This window comes from Colias eurytheme, chromosome 6, assembly GCF_061535395.1.
Source record: "Colias eurytheme isolate Ceu_HAF_F1 chromosome 6, ilColEury1 Martin Lab GWU primary, whole genome shotgun sequence".
Lineage (NCBI taxonomy): Eukaryota > Metazoa > Arthropoda > Insecta > Lepidoptera > Pieridae > Colias > Colias eurytheme.
Window position 1 is genome coordinate 10789216 of NC_142985.1, and position 22756 is coordinate 10811971.

Consider the following 22756-nt stretch of genomic DNA (forward strand, 5'->3'; position numbering starts at 1 on the left):
CCATCTGCAATATCACACTTACAACGTAAACATAATCCCTATAAACGTAGAACACACATTTTAATTTCGTCGGTATAGGTATTATAACCACGAAGCAACTATTCTTGTTTCCACGAAATTGAAAAAAACTATATCATTATAAAGTACACCCACTATCACTCAAACCGTGTACTGTGTAGCCAAGAAGGCACCGTACCTTTATACCTTGTAAATACTTATTTTACCTTGTCTTATATCAAGAAACGCGGTAGATCAGTACTAGAGATAGTTATCGACTTAACCTGACCTTTCTTACAAAGAAAGACGTGAAGATACGTTTGACCTGTGCTCTATGGACTACTTATGGAAAGGTCAAAGTCAAAGTTTAAAAAAATATACATTACAAAGCGTTACTATTCAGCCACAGCGGTTTTGAATATCTTATTTAATTAAAACTCGAATTTGAAGCGAATTAAAGTGCTTTATAATAAAAAACTAAAAATGACAGTATCAGGCTTTCAGATTCCCGGAATCATATTTTTAATACTATGAGACTTAAATAAAATTGACGGCAGTTAAATATTTTGTATTGTAAAATAAAAGATAAACGAGCACAGGGCTGTCAAAAAGCAATGTATAAAATATATTTCATCGTGCTCAAGTAAAGACTCTTTAAAAGGATACACGATTATATCTACTTTGAAATTACATGTACATATATCAGGGATGAGACGTTTGTAATATTATGAAACACATACGAAGTGAAATACGCTGTAAACATTAACTGTCATATCAATGTCTACAAGTGCTGATACCCAGCGAGTCTTCGTTCCGTTCTTATATGTACTTACACGTGTAAAACGTATTTGTTTCAATATCAAAATTCTGCATTGTGCAGATTCTTGAGGATTATCCTTTTTCTTACCGTTTATAAAGGGTAATTTGGGACCCTTGTTCTATTTATATGTAGTGTTTAGCAATTAAAATACTGCTCGATTATATTGGATTTAATCAGACACAGCAAGTGCAAGTGCTTTCGTTCTTCAGTTATCTTAAGTTCAAAATAATTTAAACCTTTTCTCTAATAGTTTTTATTATTTTTTTTGCTTTGCAATAAAAAATACTTTCTCATTATCTTATAAAACAAACATAAAAGGGTACACCTAATGCTGCAAACTCAATGATGCTTGCATGAACGATAATTCCCCTTCTTTATAGCTCGAATTTCAACCACAAGACGAGCCTAACCCTTCCTGCAAATTGGAAGTTCGAGTTCGTAAATCCAGAAGGATTTACGAAATCGAACTTCCAATTTGGACGCAGAAAGCGAACCTTCAGTTATAATGCAGCATAAACTGCCGTTCCGACTATCGCTCTAAAAGCGAAAGTCCGTACTTCAATTCCAATACAAACATACCTGATAAGACGTAACAGCGAGTTGCGAGAGTCCATCCACGTACGGTCCGAGCACGGCATGCTCTCGGACCCGCAGCGATCGACGCGTCGTCTCCGGATCGAGGAGGTCGTGCACTCGCTCGTTGTATATCTCCATGTAGGATACTTCCACCTGGAGGATGAGAACATTTAGTACATCGTGGTTAGCATATAAGTAGTACCAGGTTATCATGCATGTCTTATACAAGTATTAGCATTCATGATGTCATTCTTCCACACGGGAAATAAAAATTTAATGAATAAGTTATTTATAAATTTATAAAGCATTTTAATGCCATTTAAACCAAAATATCAATTTCAATAAATTATTTGATAAATTTGCGTATGTATGTAGTATTACTGCCGCACTTATTGGGTAATATGAGGTGACTTCTACTTCTACATTTAATTCAGGGAACAAAAAATCAACTAACAACTGAAATAAACATACCTACTTTAATAGAGAAAGTTAACACAATTCCCACCATATCTATACACGTACAATCGTTAAGATTTAATACACAAACACCACCTACGCTTGTACGATTATCTTAAAAGATTAAATACCCACATGACACTTGAAAAGCGACCCCAAACATACAGAAACTACACAGCATTGTCACTCAAACTAACAGTACGCATTCAACCTTCAGTCTCATACTAAAGGATGGGTATGGTATAGAAAAGGTAAGCCTTACACGCATCCCGTAGCTACCAAACAAAAGGGTTCAAGAACAAAACCGTTATACACAATGGCTTTAAACCAGGCTTACCTTGTAGGTGAGTGCGGGCGGCGACTGTTGCTTCGCTATCCTCTCGAAGAGAGCATCGCACAGCCGTGGTATGATGCCGCCCTCGTCGGGCCCCGGCGCGCCCATCATAGTGTACGACTTGCCGGAACCTGCGGGCAAATGAACCGACTTAGTGAAACTATGATAGAAAAAAATACGCTACGAATTGAGTACCTTTTTTTGGGAACGTTGGCTAAAAAGGAAAAAGTTCACGTCTCGTAAATAGTGATTTTTGCTGGAAAGGATTTGTGAAACTCGAGGCTTTCCGTTCGCTTTGCGGTAAGGCTCTACATTTAATACTTTTTCTGTGCAGGACTTTTTCCCGTTAATACTTTTGCCTCTCTCGAGATTTACGAAATAAGAATCGGCTAAAATTTACCGTCTCATTTCTATGAGATTATGATATCCATTACTCCGTCCGTTTTGTCTAAAACTTAACAACTTATATAAAGTTGGATAGTCCTAATTGAATAAATTCAATCTCAATTAGTATTAAGATTTGAAACACTAAAAATAATTTCTAAGAATACACGTAATTATAACTTTAAATTTTACTAAAAATACAATATACCACAAATACACTAAAAAAACAAATACACAAGTAACCACATCGAACTGTATTTCCTATAGCGATATACACCACAGAACAAGATAGAATACGTAAACAAAGAACTTCCCAGATGAAATATGGATGCGATATTTCAAAATATCGAAAGAGAAATGCCAAGGATAAGATGACACAGAAACTTACCAACAATATCATTGACTTTCCAAGGACGTACAGTATCTACTTACGTGTGAAATGTGAATATTCTCCAAGTTAGAATAAATACTTGCAGAATATTTCTTAGAGATAGCGAAAGTAAATAAGGAAACCACTTGCCGCTAAAAGGATAAATAAAACGAAATATAAGACTAGATAAATATGATTTAATGTTTCCCAATTCTTATAACATTTATATGGATGATTTTAAAAGATAACTTACGCACATATTGTGCTTTACTACTTAACATTTTCATTAGAAGCAATAAAAAAAATATAACAAATTAACCATTTTCAGAGATGAAAATATAACATTTTCGAGTACCTGCAATGCCTTCTTCAGAAGAAAACAGTCCAATATTAAATAATAAAACTCCAATCTCCTTATTCCAAGCAACTACACAACCCGATACACGATACTCAATAAAAATCCTTTATTATTCGAACTTATGAAGCACATGTTAACAAGGACGTTCAATGCATTAACGATGCATTACCCATACTTACACATCCCATTTCCCACGCTTCAAATATAACTAAAACGAGCTTAAGTCTCAGAGAGAACTCTCGAGACCTTAATCAAATAAATTCATTATCTACTTATTCCAGAAAAGTAAACAGCTCGATACATATTCGATAAAAATGCCCTTATTATTCGACCCTATGAAGCAGATATTAACGACGCATTACCCATACTTACAGATCTAATTCCTCACGCTCCAAATAGAACTAAAATGAGCTTAAGTCTAGTCTGAGAGAGCTCTCTAGATGTCGAGTTGCGAGCCACGTTAAGGGAAGCACCCACTCGGCAGAAATAGCGTGAGGTCAGTTGCACTTTGCAATTAAACGTATTTCATGTGAAGCATTAGATGTTACATTATTGCGTTTGTAGTAAATGGATTTTACATTAGAATTATGATATAAATGTATTAAATGCGCAGATTTGGAAAATGTGTATTGTGGAATCAATCTTTTTTGCGCTTGAACACAATCCCGCCTGATGTAAAGCTAAGATGTGGTCTAAGATGGTACGCGCTTCCCTAGCACAATCAATAGAACAAAACTTTGTCTCTTGAATTTGATGAATTATAATTACAACCTTATAAGGTTGGTTTTTATTAGAAAAACATCATAAATGACGTGAGTGTTGTTTAACATTACCAAAAAAACATAATGATATAAAGTTAAATCTAAATCTGTTTCGTTAAAATGGATTCAAATCGAAAACGTCAAAACAATATTTGTAAAGAGCGAAAAATCTCAGTTTTATAAATTCAAGCTACTTCTCAGAAAACCCATTTAGTTGATAAAGGTAGTAATTCATTGGAAAGGAAAATTACCATTTCAATAATGAGAGCTATTAACTGCTTTTGACGGGTTATTAACGTAGGTAAATTTATATGGTATTAAAGAGATGAGTTACGGCAAAGGAACGGAGAATTTTTGCTATGCTATCGAACGAAAATCGCATCTACAAAATATAATACATGCAGACATAACAGGCAGGGGCTGTTACGATGGTATGTGATTGTCGATTGAGAACCTATAATCAAATTCTTTAAAGTATGAAGTATTCATTTAAATATCAATGAAGAGCAGAGACATGTAACACCTACAAGTTGTAAGTTTCTTTACAGATTTGTCTCAGTCAAATAGCAAGACATAATTTTTATCCCGTAAATTTGAAGTACGACTACATTTTATTTTTATGACACACATTTAGGCACTTACAACCATAACCTCTATAAATCGATGAAAATCCACATCCATAAGTCATCATAGTCCATAATACCCTAAAATAGCAGTGGTCAAGCGACATGGGATCGCCCTAACTCTCCCGCGCTAATATTGTCGACATATCATACGTAAGTACGTAACACTTTTACGAAGAAACCCCGTCGCCTCATAATAAAGGCTTTGTCAGATAGAGCGCGGATTAAGCGCGCGACAGAGCGCTAATCTGACGCCGCAATATGATACCGAAATGTTTACCGTCAAATAGAGCTGCAACGCTCTGACGCGCAATAAGTATGCTTTTTATCTGAGTGAAGCCAATAGCACGTAGGATAACACAAATCGGCGTCAGGTAGCGCTCTGAAGCGTCCTAAGTTAGCGTGAAATCTGGCAAAGCCTTAACGCGCGCTAAGTACGCGTTCTATATGACAAAGCCATAATAAATGTATCTCGTGGAGGCGTGGGACACGATTGTCCTTTTATCTTAACAATTTCTCCTTTTTTCCTCGAGGCGCGTTATCAACCAACAATTTCGTCTATTGTTGGGAACGGCTCGGCTTAGGTTTCTCTACCGTATAAGATTAAACGCTGATAAAGACGGGAAAATGCAATGAAACGAAAGAAATCTCATGTTACGTGTGGAAAGATTTATTTGGGAAGCATTGTGTTTTATGTCGTTAAATTTGCTTTAACAAGCAAACGATGAGTACGACCTCTAAAAAGAGATACTGTTAGTTAAACAATTAATATTTGTGATAAACTTTCAAAGCGATTAGACGAGTAAAGCCTTTTTGGTTGACTGAACTCTTAGGGTGCACTCACACACATCAGTCACCGTCACGGCACGTCACCGGACAGGATTAAAAAAAAATATGTATCAATAGTTCTAGTATGACTCTGTTCCCACACGACAGTCGCCGGCACGAAATCTATCAGTGACGTCCCCGGTCAGGCACGTCAAATAATCTTTCCATACATGTACCATACTTTTATCCCCACTCACCCGGTGCCGTCACGTCTCAGTTCAGTCAGCGTCGTGCTACCGTCAATTGCTACATGTTCTCTAGCGTGACACACGTCTAATCACTGACTAACCTGATGTATGTGTTCAATGATTCAGTCAAACCGGCGACGTGACTGACGGACAACATGACGGTGACTGGTGTTTGTGGATACGTACACAAACCGTCACCGATCAGTCATCGGTGACTTGACGGTGACTGATGTGTGTGAGTGCACCCTTATGGACGAGTGTCGTTAATGTCAAGCGTCGAACCAAAAATTGTCTGTAATTAACTCGATCATAATTAATTGAAGGAAATCAAGCGCTATTTAATTTTGTACGTAATATTATCTAATCAATAAATAACTACAACAAAATACCCTCAAAAGTAAGCGTGATTGAACATTCCTCCAAGAGATTATCCAAAAAGCTGGCGTCCAGCCAACCGCAACCAATCCATCATTTGGGATTGTTGTAACAGTTGTAAATTGGTGCAATTGTAATATGTTAATAGTCAAGTGAATGTTTTCGAGTGATTTAAATCACTGCAAGCACGTACCTAATGAGCACCACTTTGCGCAAATAATTATTTTCGAAATGAGTTTTTCCATTAAAATATATTACGCAAATACATTTTATGAATAAAGCGCGTCACACACGGTGGTTTCTCGTCATTTGTAACAGGATGGTGGTTCTACAGGGGTCTTAGTACGCAATGACAAAAAGAAAAATGATAGTCAGAACGCTGATACCGGATACCTTAAGATACTGTAATATTTTATAGTAGAGAATCTTAACATAAAATATTATAGTATCTTCACCGTGTGTGACGCGCTTTAGTAATATAGAAAATAACTGATAATATATAGAAGGTAGGTATGTATTAGTGGTAAATTTTATAGGTTATTTTTAATGAAACATGAATCACAAAGGTTAGCAGGTGATAAACTAAATTCACTTTAGAAAATGTAAATTTTCACAGAATGTTACAGAATGCGCTCTACTAGTATAACAATTAACGAATCCAAACACTGGGTAGTTAAAACTTTGCTTAAACAGCGGACCAAGTGACTTGTATAAAGCGATTCGAAAAAATAAACAAGGTGACTTTTTATAGGTACTTGTTATATGGAAAAATAATTAACTACATGAGGACTATATTGTGTCGTGTTAACGTTACAAATTAACGATGTTTTTAACCAGCATTTTATTATATTCATTCAATGCTCTCGAGCTTATCACATGTTCTATACTACTCTATATGTTGTAATCAAATTGTTGAATTGCAAATCGTAATCTAACTGTAGCAGACAGCAGTATTTCATCAACAAGCTATCTCTACCTATACCTCTAACAATAAAAATAATCGCAATACACAAAGCTAATCCAGATAATTACGACCACATATAACATTTCAATGACAAGCATAATGAGTTGTCATGATAGAAAATGAAACCGCACATATCTGGTCACCAACGCGGCTACAATATTATTCCACGTTAATGTATATTTGATGAATGGAATTTCTTAAAAGTGAAAGCCTGTTTATAACTTCACGAACATAAAACTCTCCATAAATATGTAATGTAGATAATTAAGATAAACATGCGAAATCAATTTCACCAGGACAGAAAACCATCTTACTAAAAGATTTACGGTCTTATTCATAAAAAGGATAGCACATTGAAAGGCTCGCTGTAGAGGCAGTACCTAAGAATGTTAGGAAATCGTTGTTCATTTCAAAAATCATTTTTGAACAAAACTGTACAGTCCAATTGTAGTCTCTAAGGAAGTCCTTCAACGTTTACTATCTGTATGAATCTTTCTAATCCTAACAACGTATGTACACTCTCCATATTCTAATCTCAATAACTCACAACTCTTCTAGTTTTAACAAAGTTCCAAACAAAGTAATCTAAAGACGCATCCCGCTACAACTAAGCTCATACAGTGTGACTTGGACCCGCTCTGGCACCTGCAGTTTTAGGTCACCCGGACGGAGGTCGCGCTTTCATCCCACTCTGTTCTCGTTTCGACTTCACTTATTGTATGAGAATATTCCGAATGTCTTGATGAATCTCTTGGATTTATTTGTATAACCTGGCCCTATATAATGATGTCATGAAGCAGTATTATTTCCAGTGTGGGGAAGAGAGGGCGCTAGACGACCTATAATTTTCCACATTGGAAATATCTTAATATACCTACATAAATTTCGTGTCACAATGTTTGTCCTCAATGGACTCCTAAACCACTTAACCGATTATAATAAAATTCGCACACCATGTGCAGTTCGATCCAACTTGAGAGATAGGATAGTTTAAACATGTAGGTACCACGGGCGAAGCCGGGGCGGACCGCTAGTACTTTTATAGTTACCACTTTATGGTACCATGGTGGTAAGTCCAGATCTTGGCTGAAGGTATTAAAGCTAGTACACAATAAATAGGTGCTAACTAATCTCTATCGCGATGTGTAATACAGGCTATTATACAATAACAGTTTAACAATATCTGCCGCCCTTATTACAAAAATAAAACAGACAGCAAATATAAATCACATTCGATGTACCGTAATACATAATTCATAACGTAATCTATTTCATACCGAGTTGAAAACTAAATTGCCTTTTCCAGTATCCAATAAAATATATCTCTGAGTTACTGAGTTTAAAACAATAGGGAACATTTAGCTTTGTTTTATTTTCGCGTGGGCGTATCTACACTTCACGTTAGTCCCCGTTACCCGAAAATCGCTTACCTGATTGTGCTTTCAATAATTATATTACAAACAGAGCTTTTATGTGAGCGTTGTATAATAGACGAAATTAATGATCCAGTTTTTCTACTAACTTCATAACTGAGCAAATAAATAGGAATTTAAATAATAAGAGAAAAGCCGATTAATTCTTCTTAAGAATAGAAAAATTCAAAATGCTGGCATATAATTTTTGCACGTCTCTTAAAAATACAACTTCCATGAATGTTTAATTCGGCTTTGCGGAGTCTTATTTCACTCGCACACCGGGAACTTTATTAAAACAATTTCAACAGTGGAATCGTCGGAATTTTGAATTCCCTCACTCTAGTTAAAATAAACTGCAGTAAAATTTTACAAAATATACGAATGTGCTCGACGCGGGAAATTTGCAAATAAATGACTGTCGAAATCTAAATTCTCCCTTTCGAGTTAACATTGAAATGTACAAAATAATTAAGTCAGCGAGCAGTCGTTATAATTTACGAATGTTGTTTTACTCTGAGAGTGGAGAGTTGTTTTAAATTAAATAAAATATAGATCATAGTGGAGGATCATAAATTAATTACTTATTCATAAAATATGCATGCTTTATCAAAGTTAGTTATGAATTAGTATTCAACATTTTGCCAATGTATAAAATATAAACACGTTTCATTAGCAAGTTCAATTTTGTTGTAAACTTAATTTCGTGACAAAGTATAGAAGCGAAGTTAGTCATCGCCTTGGGGAGCCATTCACGAAATGGAGATATAATACGAGCTTACGTGCTATACGTTATTCAAACTTTTAAGGCATTCAAACAATTCAGAATTGCCAAAGTTAATAACATAATACTAATTTCAGACTGAGCTACGAACTTTTCTCCGAAATATATGCGAACGTAAATTTATTAAATTATCATCTCTGAAATCGTATGCCAACCTACTGAAATTCGTGGAAATCGTTTAACCTGTCAGGTCAAAATGATATTTGCCAGTTGGAAATATCCAACAGGAGATGATAGCTTAAAGCATATCATTCGAACAAATTGCTGTAATGGAATTGATTAGTTCGCGTTTGAATATTAACGGCTTGTAATTAACTCGCAAATTGCTGTCAATATTACCCGCTGGCATTCCACTTTAACATTTATCGAACAATTAATTTTTAATGCGGATTTAATAACGATGTTCTTAATGAAATGCCTACTAGAAGCACTTTATACGCTTCGTCAAGCACGTGCTGTATGTAATACGAGTTAATGCAATGAATGAGCTTTTCATCAGTCATTGAATCGATAAATCGTACAAATAAACAATAACACAAGTTGCTAGCTGACTAAATAATTAAACATGTTTATTTCCTGATTATGTCCAAGTACAGTTTCTATAACATTCTGACGAAACTGATTATATAAGTCCAATATCTATAAAATACTGAAGAAATCTAAAATTTACGCAATACAATTCTTACTAACATAACACATTAGAAGCAAAGAAGATTACCATACCGATTGTACGTACCTATCTACTACGCAATGTTCGATAGTAGGGTACTTACATACATTTACAATTTACATTAGTACACCGATCTTGCTAATGTTAAGCAATTTCTATTCGTATTACGAGACGATTATTACCGCTTATCCGAGACACGGGAGCCTATTTGATATAACCGAGGAGCGCTTGTGTAATCGCCGTGCTGAAATTAATTTTAAGTAATTCATGCGACGCAGTTGAGGGTTAGATTGTTTGAGACCGTATAAGGTATAACGTAAAGTTTTTGGAACGTTGCAAGTTGTCCAATTTATTATTGAATATTGAAAATGTGCATGGTTGTTATTCTTGTTGGATATTTTAGAAATATTTTATTTTCTCATTTGCATTTCTATCGAAAACTAAAACTGAAGTTGCATTCAGCGTACATTTTGTGTAAAATTTTACCTTTACACAAACTTTATCTATTGCCCTTACTAAACAAAATACAAAAGCTAAATCCTTTCCACCATTTTCACATGCACACACTAGTTTCCTATATCCTTTTATCCAGTAATGCATACATGCGCCGGGGCGACGCATTATCCGCGCGTAATCTACTTACAGGTGTGATGCTCACCGTGAGCGACGTTAAGCCTCGCTGAAAACTATTAGTAATACCCTATGTAGGGTATGGTTAACCTTGCTTTTAGTTTAAAATAAATTGAATAAAAATGACATAACAAAAAGGAATTTTGTGCCGTGAAAGAGACTCAACCTCTGTTCATATAACCTGAAACTGAGCTAGCCTATAACCTGACAACCTTTAAACAATCGGGAACTTTTGTAAGAATTATTCTAAGTAAGCCGTAGTGGTTAGAACAAAAAGTAACAGTAAGAAAGTGAGCAGAATTGCACATTTTAAACTAACTTCAACGTACTATTCGAAGACAACTACATAACTACCAGTAGGCATGTAAGTATTATTGCAAATTGAAAACAATCAGCCTACACTCCTCCAAGACCACTACCATAAATTATTACGTGCACCATCACTCAGGATTAGATACATTCCGCCTGTCACTTGATTCCTCGCAGATTCGGCACGTGATTGGAGCACAGCCAAGGGACCATTTGATCCCGAGGATCAAACCATCCGACATACGGAAGTAATAAGGCCGAAGAGTGGCAACCTTCCAGCGCTATGCCTACATCGCGATCGTAGACACACTGGTTCTGCTGACTCGACATTTGTGTCTTTAGAGACAACAAATACGGTCCGAAATATATCAAACTAACAAATTTCATTTAATTTCATTATCATTTCATTTCATTTTAAATTAATGATGAAGGATCGTCAGTGAAATTGTCAAGAGCAAATACTACTTACGCATCCCTCTACAATTGTAAAAGCTACTGTTCTATTAATAATGTGTGATAGATAATAATATGTACCTACGCACTGTATGATATTTATAGTATTGGTAATTCAGTTAAATTTTAAAATAAATTGAAATAAAAATTTCAGTGAAACCATCCATCCACTATCTTAATAAATTTTCCATAAAAACATTTTCTGAATTTCCAAAGTAAGTACCATTAAATTATCTAATAGAAAATAATTCAATATTATTTAAACTAGCGTCTATTTCGATACTATGATACACTACACTCAAATAAAAATACGCTCGTTCCAAACTCCACTAAAACATAAAGAAGCTCAATAAAAATTATGCAAGTGTTTATTTATACGTATCAAATACGAGTATTATCCGGTCTTTACGACCGCAGATACCGAGGATCGGACGTAAAATGGTCGATCAATTGTCGTTTGTAAGTAAACGATACGATTATGTGCACGAGGATTGATAATTATGATGATGATGTTTTAAACAGATATACCTGATAAAATTTACTTTATTTAAGTGAAATTAAATACATAGCACGTTAACAATGGTTACTTAATATCCAATTCTAATGGTGGTGGCTTAACAGTTAACATGTAAGTTAACGTTTACGAAATAAAAATATCTTAAAATATACAGAGACTGTGACTCAGAATATTGTTTGTAATTGTTTCATTCACATTGTACGTAACGCATAGCAAATCTAAATAGAAACTTTATTATGTTCTTCCAAGACGAACTTTTGAAAATTTATGTTTTAAATTTGAGGGTACCCCGATGGTAACAAATCCCCCATACCCAAGCATAGGCAATAACAATTAATTAGTTACGGATGGGTTAGCACAGAGATAGGACGCGAGGGTCGGAAAAACAAGTCACTAATTAGCTTAATTTCAAGCAGAATATTCGTGGAGCTATTTTTAATGTATTCAACATTGAATTATATAACAAATATTTACTTTTTCCGTTCCATAAAGTAGAGAACAAATAATTTTAACCTATAGAATGGATTTATGACCACAATAAAACGAGAAGTAACCGTTGGTTAATGTTCAAATAAAGGGTCCCAAGATTCTATATACCCCGGCTTTTTAAATTTCAAGAGAGTGGTGTAACTCCTTATGTCCTTCATGTGAAGTACCCTCACATTCCCCTGTTTAAAGTACAATAATATCTCGTGTGAAACCCTTACTTTTGATGTGTAAGTAATAAAGTAGGTACACTTATTGATTAATAACTAAATTTCCCGCTTTATATTTTACTAGCTTTCCGCCCACGGCTTCGCCCGCGTTTTCAAAGAAAAACCTGCGTATCTCCCGTTACCGTGGGATTTCCGGGAAAAAACCTAGCCTATATGTTAATCCAAGTTACCCTCTATATGTGTGCTAAATTTCATTGAAATCGGTCCAGTAGTTTATGCGTGAAAACCATACATACATACATACATAATTACAAACCTTTCCTCTTTATAATAAATACTAATGTATAGATATCATATTGCTGTAATGATCACGGATTTTAATTTACGAGATTTGTTCCTAGCATTTAGTATTATGTAGGTATATGTACTTATTAGTTGTTACATTTATGTTTGAAAGCAATAACAAAATTAAGCGCAAAAGTTATGAACGCGCTATGAGCATTGATTAATTTGAGATTGAAAAAAAAAATTGTTTTGTAAGAAATAATGCATCTTCACACAATTAACGAACCAAAACAGAACAGATTCTCAGAAACGATTACCGTTTAACACATGTCAGGACGAATGTATAAACTAGAACAAATTGACTAAACAAATTGCGTTCCACAAACACGAGTTAAAACGATGAGCGAATTAGTTCGTTACCTTAACCAACTACACTGTGAATATAACAACATCCGACCGGTGTATGTCATTGTTGCATCAGTCGAACGTAACATATCATTTAAAGTACCTGTACACAAATAAAGTACCCACTACCCGTATATAATTATACCACAGTGAAAAGAATACGAACAGTACGGAAACTACATAGGAAACGTTCGATTCTCACACTTAAAACATGTGCATCGAGGAACCCATAATAACATGTTAAAGGTTTATAAAATAACAACTCTTGTTTATTTCAACAATGCGCAGGTAATGGTTAAGTTGCCTTACTGTTCGCACTCTATTTACTGTGACTCTACCTACCACAATTTATATTTATTCGCTCTAGTGACAAACGCACCGTAGCAAATTAGTGCCGCAACGAAGTGTCGCGTCGCTCCGTCAAATGTTTGTGAATATTCTTTAGTAGCACATTGGTTTATGTTTGCGTTAGCTCTGAGTTCTACGCAGCATTAAAGTGATTGAAACTAACATTTTGTATGAATACTAATGAAAGCACGCTTTGACATTTTTAGCTTCTCATAATATCTAACAATTTTCAAGTCTCTTTAGGTGGCTAAGCAGCGAAATATCTCATTTATGCCAATTTTGTTGGTGAATATTTTTAAAGAAAGTTGATTTTGAGTCTAACCTCTGTTCTTTTTCAACGAACAAGTGTACGTATTCAGATTAAAACAATTCATAAGCGTCACCTTTACCTTGATACCCGCAGGTTTATATAAGCCTATGCCGAGTCGATGGGGCGTGAAACAATGGGACCCGTTGGCTTACCCGCCCGAGGCAGCGGTTCAAGCGCTTTTGTTCATCGTGACCTAGAATGTTCCATTGAACGGTCCCAGGTCAGTTCAGCGCTAATTGCTGTTAAATAAGCAGAGCGTGTCTATTTAGCGGGTAATTGAAGAAACGCTTTAATAGGATTTAAGCATTTTAGCTATTTGGCTAAATAGCTTAAAAAGAAACAGTGTATGCAGTTTAACATCACTTTTTTTAATATATATCCAATTTGCTCTATTCAAATTTGTTCCCATTCACCGTTAAAAAAATAACTGACACTCCTTTTATTTTGTAAAAAATTAAAAAACAAGGCGTAGGTATTCGTGAGCAAAAAATAAAAGTCGAATACGTTCATGAATCGGTATAGAAATAAAGTTCAACATTAAAACATTCAGATTTGAAACTGCGTTAAAGTCAATAGGTACGGTGTTGGAAAACTGAATATTATTGAAACCTGAATACATTTTAGCTCGCACAGACGAATACAGATGTGCGATCGATGGGTAACGCGAGCGTTACACTTGATGTATTGAATACGTATGTTATTCACGAAATTCCGTACGAAATCTACTTTTTATTGGCTCGGATTCAGTAATGCTTCATAATATTTTGTATCGCAATTTATTCCGTCTCATTTCTATTTTTGCAATCGTAGAAATAGCGGAATTATGAATAGGTGTATTTGCAACGAATAACACTTTTTATATCATCAATAAATCAAATCAAAAATAATAAAGAGAATAAAGTTCGAAACTTTATTCTCTTTATTATTTAATTAGATTTGTTTAACAAAAGTTTCAACATCAAGGATCAGTACGTACCTAATTAGGTATAACCAATCTTATACCAATACCATGATCAACTACCTGATACCAAATTCTAAAGCGATATACCCTCGGACAATATTCAATTAGATTCTTTTAACTAAAATTCCACCCAAATCAAGGTACCAAATATCAGAGCACATTTCCATAAACAAACAATTCACACATCCATTTAAAGGTGTTGACGAACCGTTGATTCTTGGAACGTTACATCCAGCTGGTGATGTAGCATCCAATTCAAACACAATTAGCATCCAACGGCGTATGTGAGGAAACTGAATTAGTGCAAACACATCCAGTGTTAAATTTACTCTGTAGCTTGACAAATATTACACTTTATATAATTTGCTTTGTACCCTACGTGATTAGTTTAATTTCTTGTTTTTTGCTTTCCTGGAAGAGACGTGTATAGCATATTCTTGGTACGACTTAACAATTATTATTATAGAAAAGAAATAAAAATTAGCAATATCTATATTACTTTATAGCTGTAGATTAGATTAAATTATGATGATGAATGCAAAAATTCATAAAAAGATCCTTTGCTACAATTTACATGCTAGGTACCTACTCAAAGGATTTGAAAATAAAAGTAAATTGAGAAATATTTAGAAATTCTGTTGATATTAGCGGCGCAAACTGCAATATAGTACAGAGCTTCAAACATTTTACTACCGATAAAGGTAGCAAATACCAACATGAAGTCAAAAAGACTCGACAAATAAATGTATAAGAAAACAACATATTCCATCATATATCTCGTTGATATATCTAATGAATACATCGTATTACATTGGCAGTTCAATGCAAACTATCGATATTCTAGAAAGCAAATCCCCTAACAAGATAAAAAGTAAAACAACTAAAACCCAACTACGACAAAAAACGACGCTGAAAAAGTATATTAAAACAAAAGTTAAATTGATGAACTAATAAAGAAGCTATGAACGAAAAGATGTGAATTATATGCAATCAGCCCATGAATACAGGTAAAGTCACAAGCAAATGCTAGTAATATATATATATATTCAAAATGTGCAAGTAAAAAGCTTTCAAATGATACCAAACACGGCATATTTATCTTAACTTTATTTTTTTACTCTGTATGTTTTGTCCGCTAGAGGGCGCCACATTAGATTTTGTGAAACCCCATATAGCCTATAACCAGCAGACAATTAAGACGCTTCTAATGATATGTCATTTGTCGAATTCTGATAAGTAGTTTAGCAGTTACGAGGGAACAGATGAACATACATACATACATACATACATACATACATACATACATACATACATACATACATACATAGCCTGTCAAAATCATAACCCTCCTTTTGCTTTGCCGTAGTCGGGTAAAAACAGACAAGAGATAAATCACAAGAGCTTAGAACAAACCACTCGACTTAAGCGTTCACACTATGACAATCTAGTCCTCTCCATGGAGGAGTGAATTAATCATGTAACAGATAGTGGCTCAGAGTAATATTTCACTGTTCAACTTTTTCTCGGAGCCATTAATCTATTACATTATGCGGTGTATGCACTTTTATATTATACACATTTTGTTATTAATTAAAGCTAGATATGTCTGGACAGTGAAGCATTATGAGTTAAGTTAATTAGACTCAGATTTTTTAAAGTAAAATTCTTTGTATCTGGGTTTTGAACCCATGTGATCTTGGTAGGTGATGTCCTACATTTAATAGGTACTTTAAAGTTATATACATAGCTAGAATAACAACGATTATTTTAATAAACGATCCATTAAAATAAATTAGAGATTAGAGTAGTAGAGTACCAACAATGTAAAAATGTATTTATTAAAAGATTAACAAACCTTTTACCTACGTTATAAATTAGAACAGTTTATCTTTTAAATATTCCAGCCAATTTTCAATATAAATTAGCCAGTTAGTCCATCCATTATAAATCAAACAGCTCACGACGCTAATAATGCCATTCCTCATTGCATATTCTATGAACTTCACTCAGTCATTACGTCGAAAACGTTCGTCGTCAGCTAAAACGCAAATAATTCTTATCTTTATTCACCCAGAGACGTCTTGTGCACTGCGACACAAAGGAGTTCTTTTAGTTTATAGTTACTGGCAAAAGCGACTGTACATCAAAAGGAGTGTAGTCGTCTCAATATAATAATGCTAAGAAACTGAGCGGAATTAATGAGCTTGCGAAATATATTTTTCCAAACTCGTAGACCGTATTTTATCTTGTTAAATTATCTTTTATCTTTTAAACTGGCTCTATTGTAGCTTTTAAAGTTTCAGGTCCTGTCTGTTCTAGATATTTTTCGATACAAACATCGGTAAATATTTCACTTGCGCGTTAAAACACAAAAGGTAAAGTTTTTAAACCTTCCAAGAAATTATTCAAACATAATTTCTTGGAAGCTTAACGGGATTCTCACATTCTAGTTTCCTATTTTATTCATATAAATTCGATAGCATTCATCTACCGCATTCTAACTCCTTCGTTCCATAATATGCACTTTCAAGTACTCCAAGTTGAAATTCCCTCAGTAATACAAAATCCAAAGACAATCCGCCAAATTGATATTGAGCTGACGGTTTCAAGTCTCCAGTTAGCGCTAAGAACACGGGAATGCACTCAGGACAAAACCCTTTGATAAAAGTCTATTAAAATATTCTTATCCGTTAGTTTCACGTCACAACGAATACTTAGATGTAAATATGTAATGATATGATTTATGTATCTGGACAGATAAAAGGCCAGAAAGTTGCATTGGCTATTCTTACCGCGGTTTAACACCTCATCCCCATGTGAGAATTTTCTTCAACTACGCAGGCGATGCCGCGGATCAAAACCTACTTGGTTAAATAATGCTGTGAGAACACATTCACATACTTTAAGTGTGGAAGAATAAATTGCGATGATCTGTGCTAGTGTGCACTCACTATAATAGTCCCATAGTAAAAGTCATGTAGACGAGGCCGATAAGGGATAATGGCCGTTTATGGTCAAAGGAGATCGGCTATCGGCAGTAGCATATATTTATTTTATGAGCAATTTATTTTGCATATTATGACAGTGATCTATATTACAGGTTAGTTGAATTATACTACTTTTTTACAGTTATTGAATACGAGCGGAAAGCTCTTTAATATAAAGTAAGTATGTAGATAATACACAAAAAATAAATTAAATATACCTACAGTATTGTTTAATTATATTTCAACAGGTCTTTTATTCTTTTATCTAAATTTTGTGAAGAGGTTTGTAAGAAACATAACATAAACAAAGCTTTTATGAAAGTTTATTCCAAAGGCGATCCATTGAAGAATATAAGATTTTCTTAACTCAACGAAGTTTGAATAAGGTTACCTTTTATATGGCCTTTTGGTGAAAAGTACGTTGTTACTTTATATTTTCTTACAAACCCTCCGTCTTCGTCACATTACCTACACTAAAAATAATACATATCTGTTTATTTCTTTGTATTTTCCACGGACAAATCATTTTAAACTTTCCTTTGAATTTTGATTGTGATTTATTATTTATAAAAAAGACGTGTGGCACTCGGGGACTGCCGCGGTAAAGCTATTGCATGCTATGCCTTCAAGCCACACCTCCGAGCCCGTCGGAGTGGGGAGCGTGAGGTTTTTTCGTTACGGAATTTCTGGATTCGGTCCCCGCGCTCAAGGCCCGCGATAGAAGCTATGCAATAGCTTAAAAAGAAAACAAGATTGCTCTAGTCTATTTGCCGAGCTCTTTTATAATAATTAGTTACAATAACTATACTATATATGCATTCATATTCTTAACTTAAAGCTCCAGCCTCCAGTTGAAAACACATTCAACCAATTTTAACCCTCAACTACCTGACCGGAGTCTCTCAGACTCCAGCAGTCTTATTTTTGTCTATATCTTTACAAGCAAATGTATTTGAACGGTGTGCGTCCGTGTACATTCGCCCCTCTGCCTGCAGTACCGCCCCTGAACTCGTCGAGGTCATACGCGCGCGCGCTGTGTTTTGGTGAGTAAAAAACTATGTCGTGGAGTCTGAGAGACTCCAGGTAGGTAGTTACGTGACTATTTCATGAAACTTTTTTTTTCTGTTTTAGTTCAAAATGACCTCGAATGATAAAAATATTGATCGTTGGTTGGAGGAGGACCTTTCCTCGAACGAAGAAGAATGTTTTGATGAACTGTGCAGTGGACACGAGGAAGATATTGAAGAAAATTGTGTTCTTCCCTGTGATTCTGCATCTGATACAGAGATGCAGATGCAGGATGTAGTTATGAAGCACCTGAAAAGTTGGCAATACGCAAGTACTACTTCACATGTGACCCGAAAAAAAAAACTTAAGACGCAGTACTTGTGTTTCATATATAAGAAGCCTACATGCCTGCAGTGCTCCTACACGGCGTGCTCAATGTGCCGGGAAAAATTGTAAAGTTTGAGCCTTGCAATTTTATAAAAAAAAATCTTTTTTGCCAAAAATTTGTGTCACATTATGTTGATTAGTTACTAAACTTTAAACAATTTATGAAGAGAGTTCCTAATTTTTGTTAGTTTTTTTAAAGATCTCATTTATTAAAAGTGTAAAATTTTTTAAAAAATTTTGCTTACTTTAAAAAAAAGTGTAGTTTTTAAGTATAAGCCATAAGGTTATATGTATTTTTTTACTTTTAAGAAATAAAGAAGTGTTCAAGCTATAACATGTTTCTTTTAATTTATTTTCATTTATAATAGTTTTTGTTTATTAAGAGTTCAAAGTATGGGAGTCTGAGAGACTCCAAGTAGGTAGTTACGTATAACAAATTAGGGTCAGGTAGTAGAGGGTTAAAACGACTTTCCATCTTTAAATACACACTGTCAACTGAAATTAAAATGAACATAGAATAATTCACATTCCACACAAAAAAACGTTCAAACTTGAAACAACAGCGCTCATAGTATTGAATGAAAAGAAAAGTGATTTAACACGACGCCTGCCTCATTCATGCAACTCACTGTGATGGAATAATTGGCGACGTTGAACACAAATCGCTATTAATTTTTCCCCTCTGTACTAACAGAGGAAAATGAATTATTTTCGAAAAAACTTGTTAATTCTCAATCGACGAAACGTGCTCTGGCAGTTAGCTATCGAATGAAAAATAAACAATCTTGAAATATTTCGACAGACGTTGTTTGCATTCACTCATTTTATCTTCTAGTGAAAGCGCATTAATAAATTTCGACGAAGCCGTTTCCAGCTCGAAATATAACACCAATTTTCTGACATGTGATACGGCTTTAATAAATCCTATTCAATACTTGGAAGCACATTTTATAACAAGAACGAATGTTTGTAAATATAAAAAAAAATACGACTCTGAAAATGTCCATATTGATATAGTAGGTAACATCGTCCTCAAGTTATCAACGCCCACTATTCACACTTAACAATATTTAATGTATTTTAGTTTTAATAACAAAAAAAAATGTGTGCGTGTACTAGTGTACACACGTAAGAAGTGAAACTTCTTTATGACCTTATTTTTCAAAAAATAATTTACTATATGCAACTTTACAGAAATACGTCAATCACGCGTGGTAGGGATAAAAACAAGATGGCGCGTAACGATAAAATGTTATACTAAATTTTTTTCCAACCCCGATAAAGAAGTTTCACTTCAAAAATCTAACACATCATTATAACCCGCCACTAACCACAATGATGGGGACAATACAATACACACGAATCCTACGCAACATTATTACTACGAAATAGGTACACTAACGAGTACATAATATCTTCAACAGAACACATCATCATTACGTTATTTATACCAAACGATAGCGGGCTCTTATCACCTCCAACGTTCATTCATAAAGATACCCCCAGAGTACGCAAAGCGCTTGGTGTTCCCACATTACCCTGCGAAGAAAACCAATTTGCGTCTAATGTATCAAGGGAACGGTGGCGAAAACGTAAACTCGGGCCGTTATTAAAATCTCTTAGGATTTGCACGAGAAATTATTACCGACGTATGCGGAAACGTTAGCGATACTCGCGCTCTGTTTAGACGGTAATGCCCGTTGAGTCTAGGCTTTATTGAGCTTTGTTTATGGCAAGCAAGAATTAGGGAAAATTCTGTAACAAAACATAATCTTTACGACGGCTACAATGGCTGTAAATTTTTCACATAAGTATTATACAAATGCAAAACAAAATAATATTATACCTCGATAATTTATCACTCTCCTTTTGAAAACTGTCCGATATGTTTAAAACATGAATAAAATGACTAATGGGCAATTATTTCATAACAAGTTTATATGAATAAAGCCATCGAAACTATAACTCAACTTTAATTATTCTATGCATAAATCCCACTGCGGCACCGACTCTTTAACGCATGTTCAACAATACAAGTTTAGAATATAAACGTCTCATGTGAATGGTAAGGCGATACACAGATATAAAGCATACTAGATAGGTACAACTTGTTATTTAAGAGTAGTTATCTCGAAGATTGTGTTTTGCGCTTCTTTTCCTGTTTTAATAGGCGCGCCTCATTATTGTCTTTAAGATAATTATAAAAAAAACGAAATCCAGTTCCAAATTTTGAAGAAATACCAAAACACCGTTTTAAATTACTATTTCAAGTCGTTTTAGACGCAAAAGAACGTATCAACAAAACCATCCCTTGCGATTGGAAAATCTGCACCAAAAAGATAAACATTTCCTATAGTACAACTGTCAACACATACCTACGACCACAGACATGTATCAAGATAGACTAAGCGAGTGTATGTACTTCCCGTGTCCAAACTAAGATTATGAAACTTACTTGACGCTGGCCTACACTCAGTCCGCGCTTGCAGTTCGCCAAGGAAAGACGTGAAGCTGAATAAAGTAAAATGCCGAATTACGCCGTTATAAACTGTAGAAACTCCACAGCTGTGAGTGGCCGAGTTAGCAGAGATGTTTCCTTCCACCGGTAAGTAATTTTCTAATCAGAATATGCACTATTTATTTTAAAATCAAATAAAGAATATCTGTGGAAAACGATCGTGACAAACACGAATACCAAATCATACGAAATGATTCGGAATACATTGCGGCTTTTACTTGGCACGGTAAAGATCGAGTCGTATGATAACAAGCAATGAATAGCGTCTTCTCATTTTTCTGTTCTCATTTTTCTGTCCAATTTTGTGGTTAGTGATGTTCATTTGATGCAACAGTTCTCGATTCTAATCGATTTTATAATCGAACAGAAAAATGATAATTTGAAGGAGCAATTTTTCAGAAAAAAAGGCATAGATTTTTTTTGTCAAAATTCCTTATTGCTTAGACTATGTTTGTTTTTTCAGTTTTCCAAGTAACCCGAACATAAAAGAAAAATGGATTGATGCAACGGGACATAAAGATTGATTGATTGACAGTTTCATTACTTTCTTTCGATGGCCTCTCTAGTACGTAGTACACGGTAACTCAATGGGCATTTGTAAGAAAAAGCTAAAACACATTAGTTCACTTGTTAGAATATTAAAAGGTTTATAAATTTATTTTATCATTCCTCTGTCTATGGTAATTATCATTTTTCTGTCTTGAATCGATTTAGTAATCGATTACGATTCATTTATTTAATTACCTCTTAGACATAGATCTAGTTTGATCTGATTTCTTTCGATTTACTTCGATGGGATAGGACGATACTAGAATCGCCGCGCGAGTGGCGTCCTAATCGATTTAGCGTAAAATGAAATTACCATCACTAAAAAGCGCTCGTGACGTCATAACGCGTCAAGGTCAGTACAAAAAATATGACACGCTTGGTTTTCATACAGATCGCGGTACTTGCGTAGTCTATCTATGTCTGTGCCTACGACCTAGCACAAAAAGGTTTATCCAGTCTGACGTTATCTAAATCCTTGTCTACACAGCACGTGCTGCCTTATCGAGCGGGACGGACACATTAAGGCTGCAGTC

General features: G+C 34.7%; 1 protein-coding gene across 3 annotated transcripts in view; it reads right to left on the reverse strand.

The window, feature by feature from the left end:
• Positions 1-22756, reverse strand: part of Khc-73 (Kinesin heavy chain 73) — a 110693-nt gene that overhangs the window by 36279 nt on the left and 51658 nt on the right. For all 3 annotated transcript variants that reach the window (XM_090103142.1, XM_090103141.1, XM_090103140.1), the window contains exons 4-5: positions 2187-2314; positions 1397-1546 (exon numbers count right to left, since the gene is read on the reverse strand). In XM_090103142.1, the coding sequence (XP_089959268.1) occupies positions 1397-1546; positions 2187-2314 (278 nt within the window). The remainder of the gene's footprint in view (positions 1-1396; positions 1547-2186; positions 2315-22756) is intronic.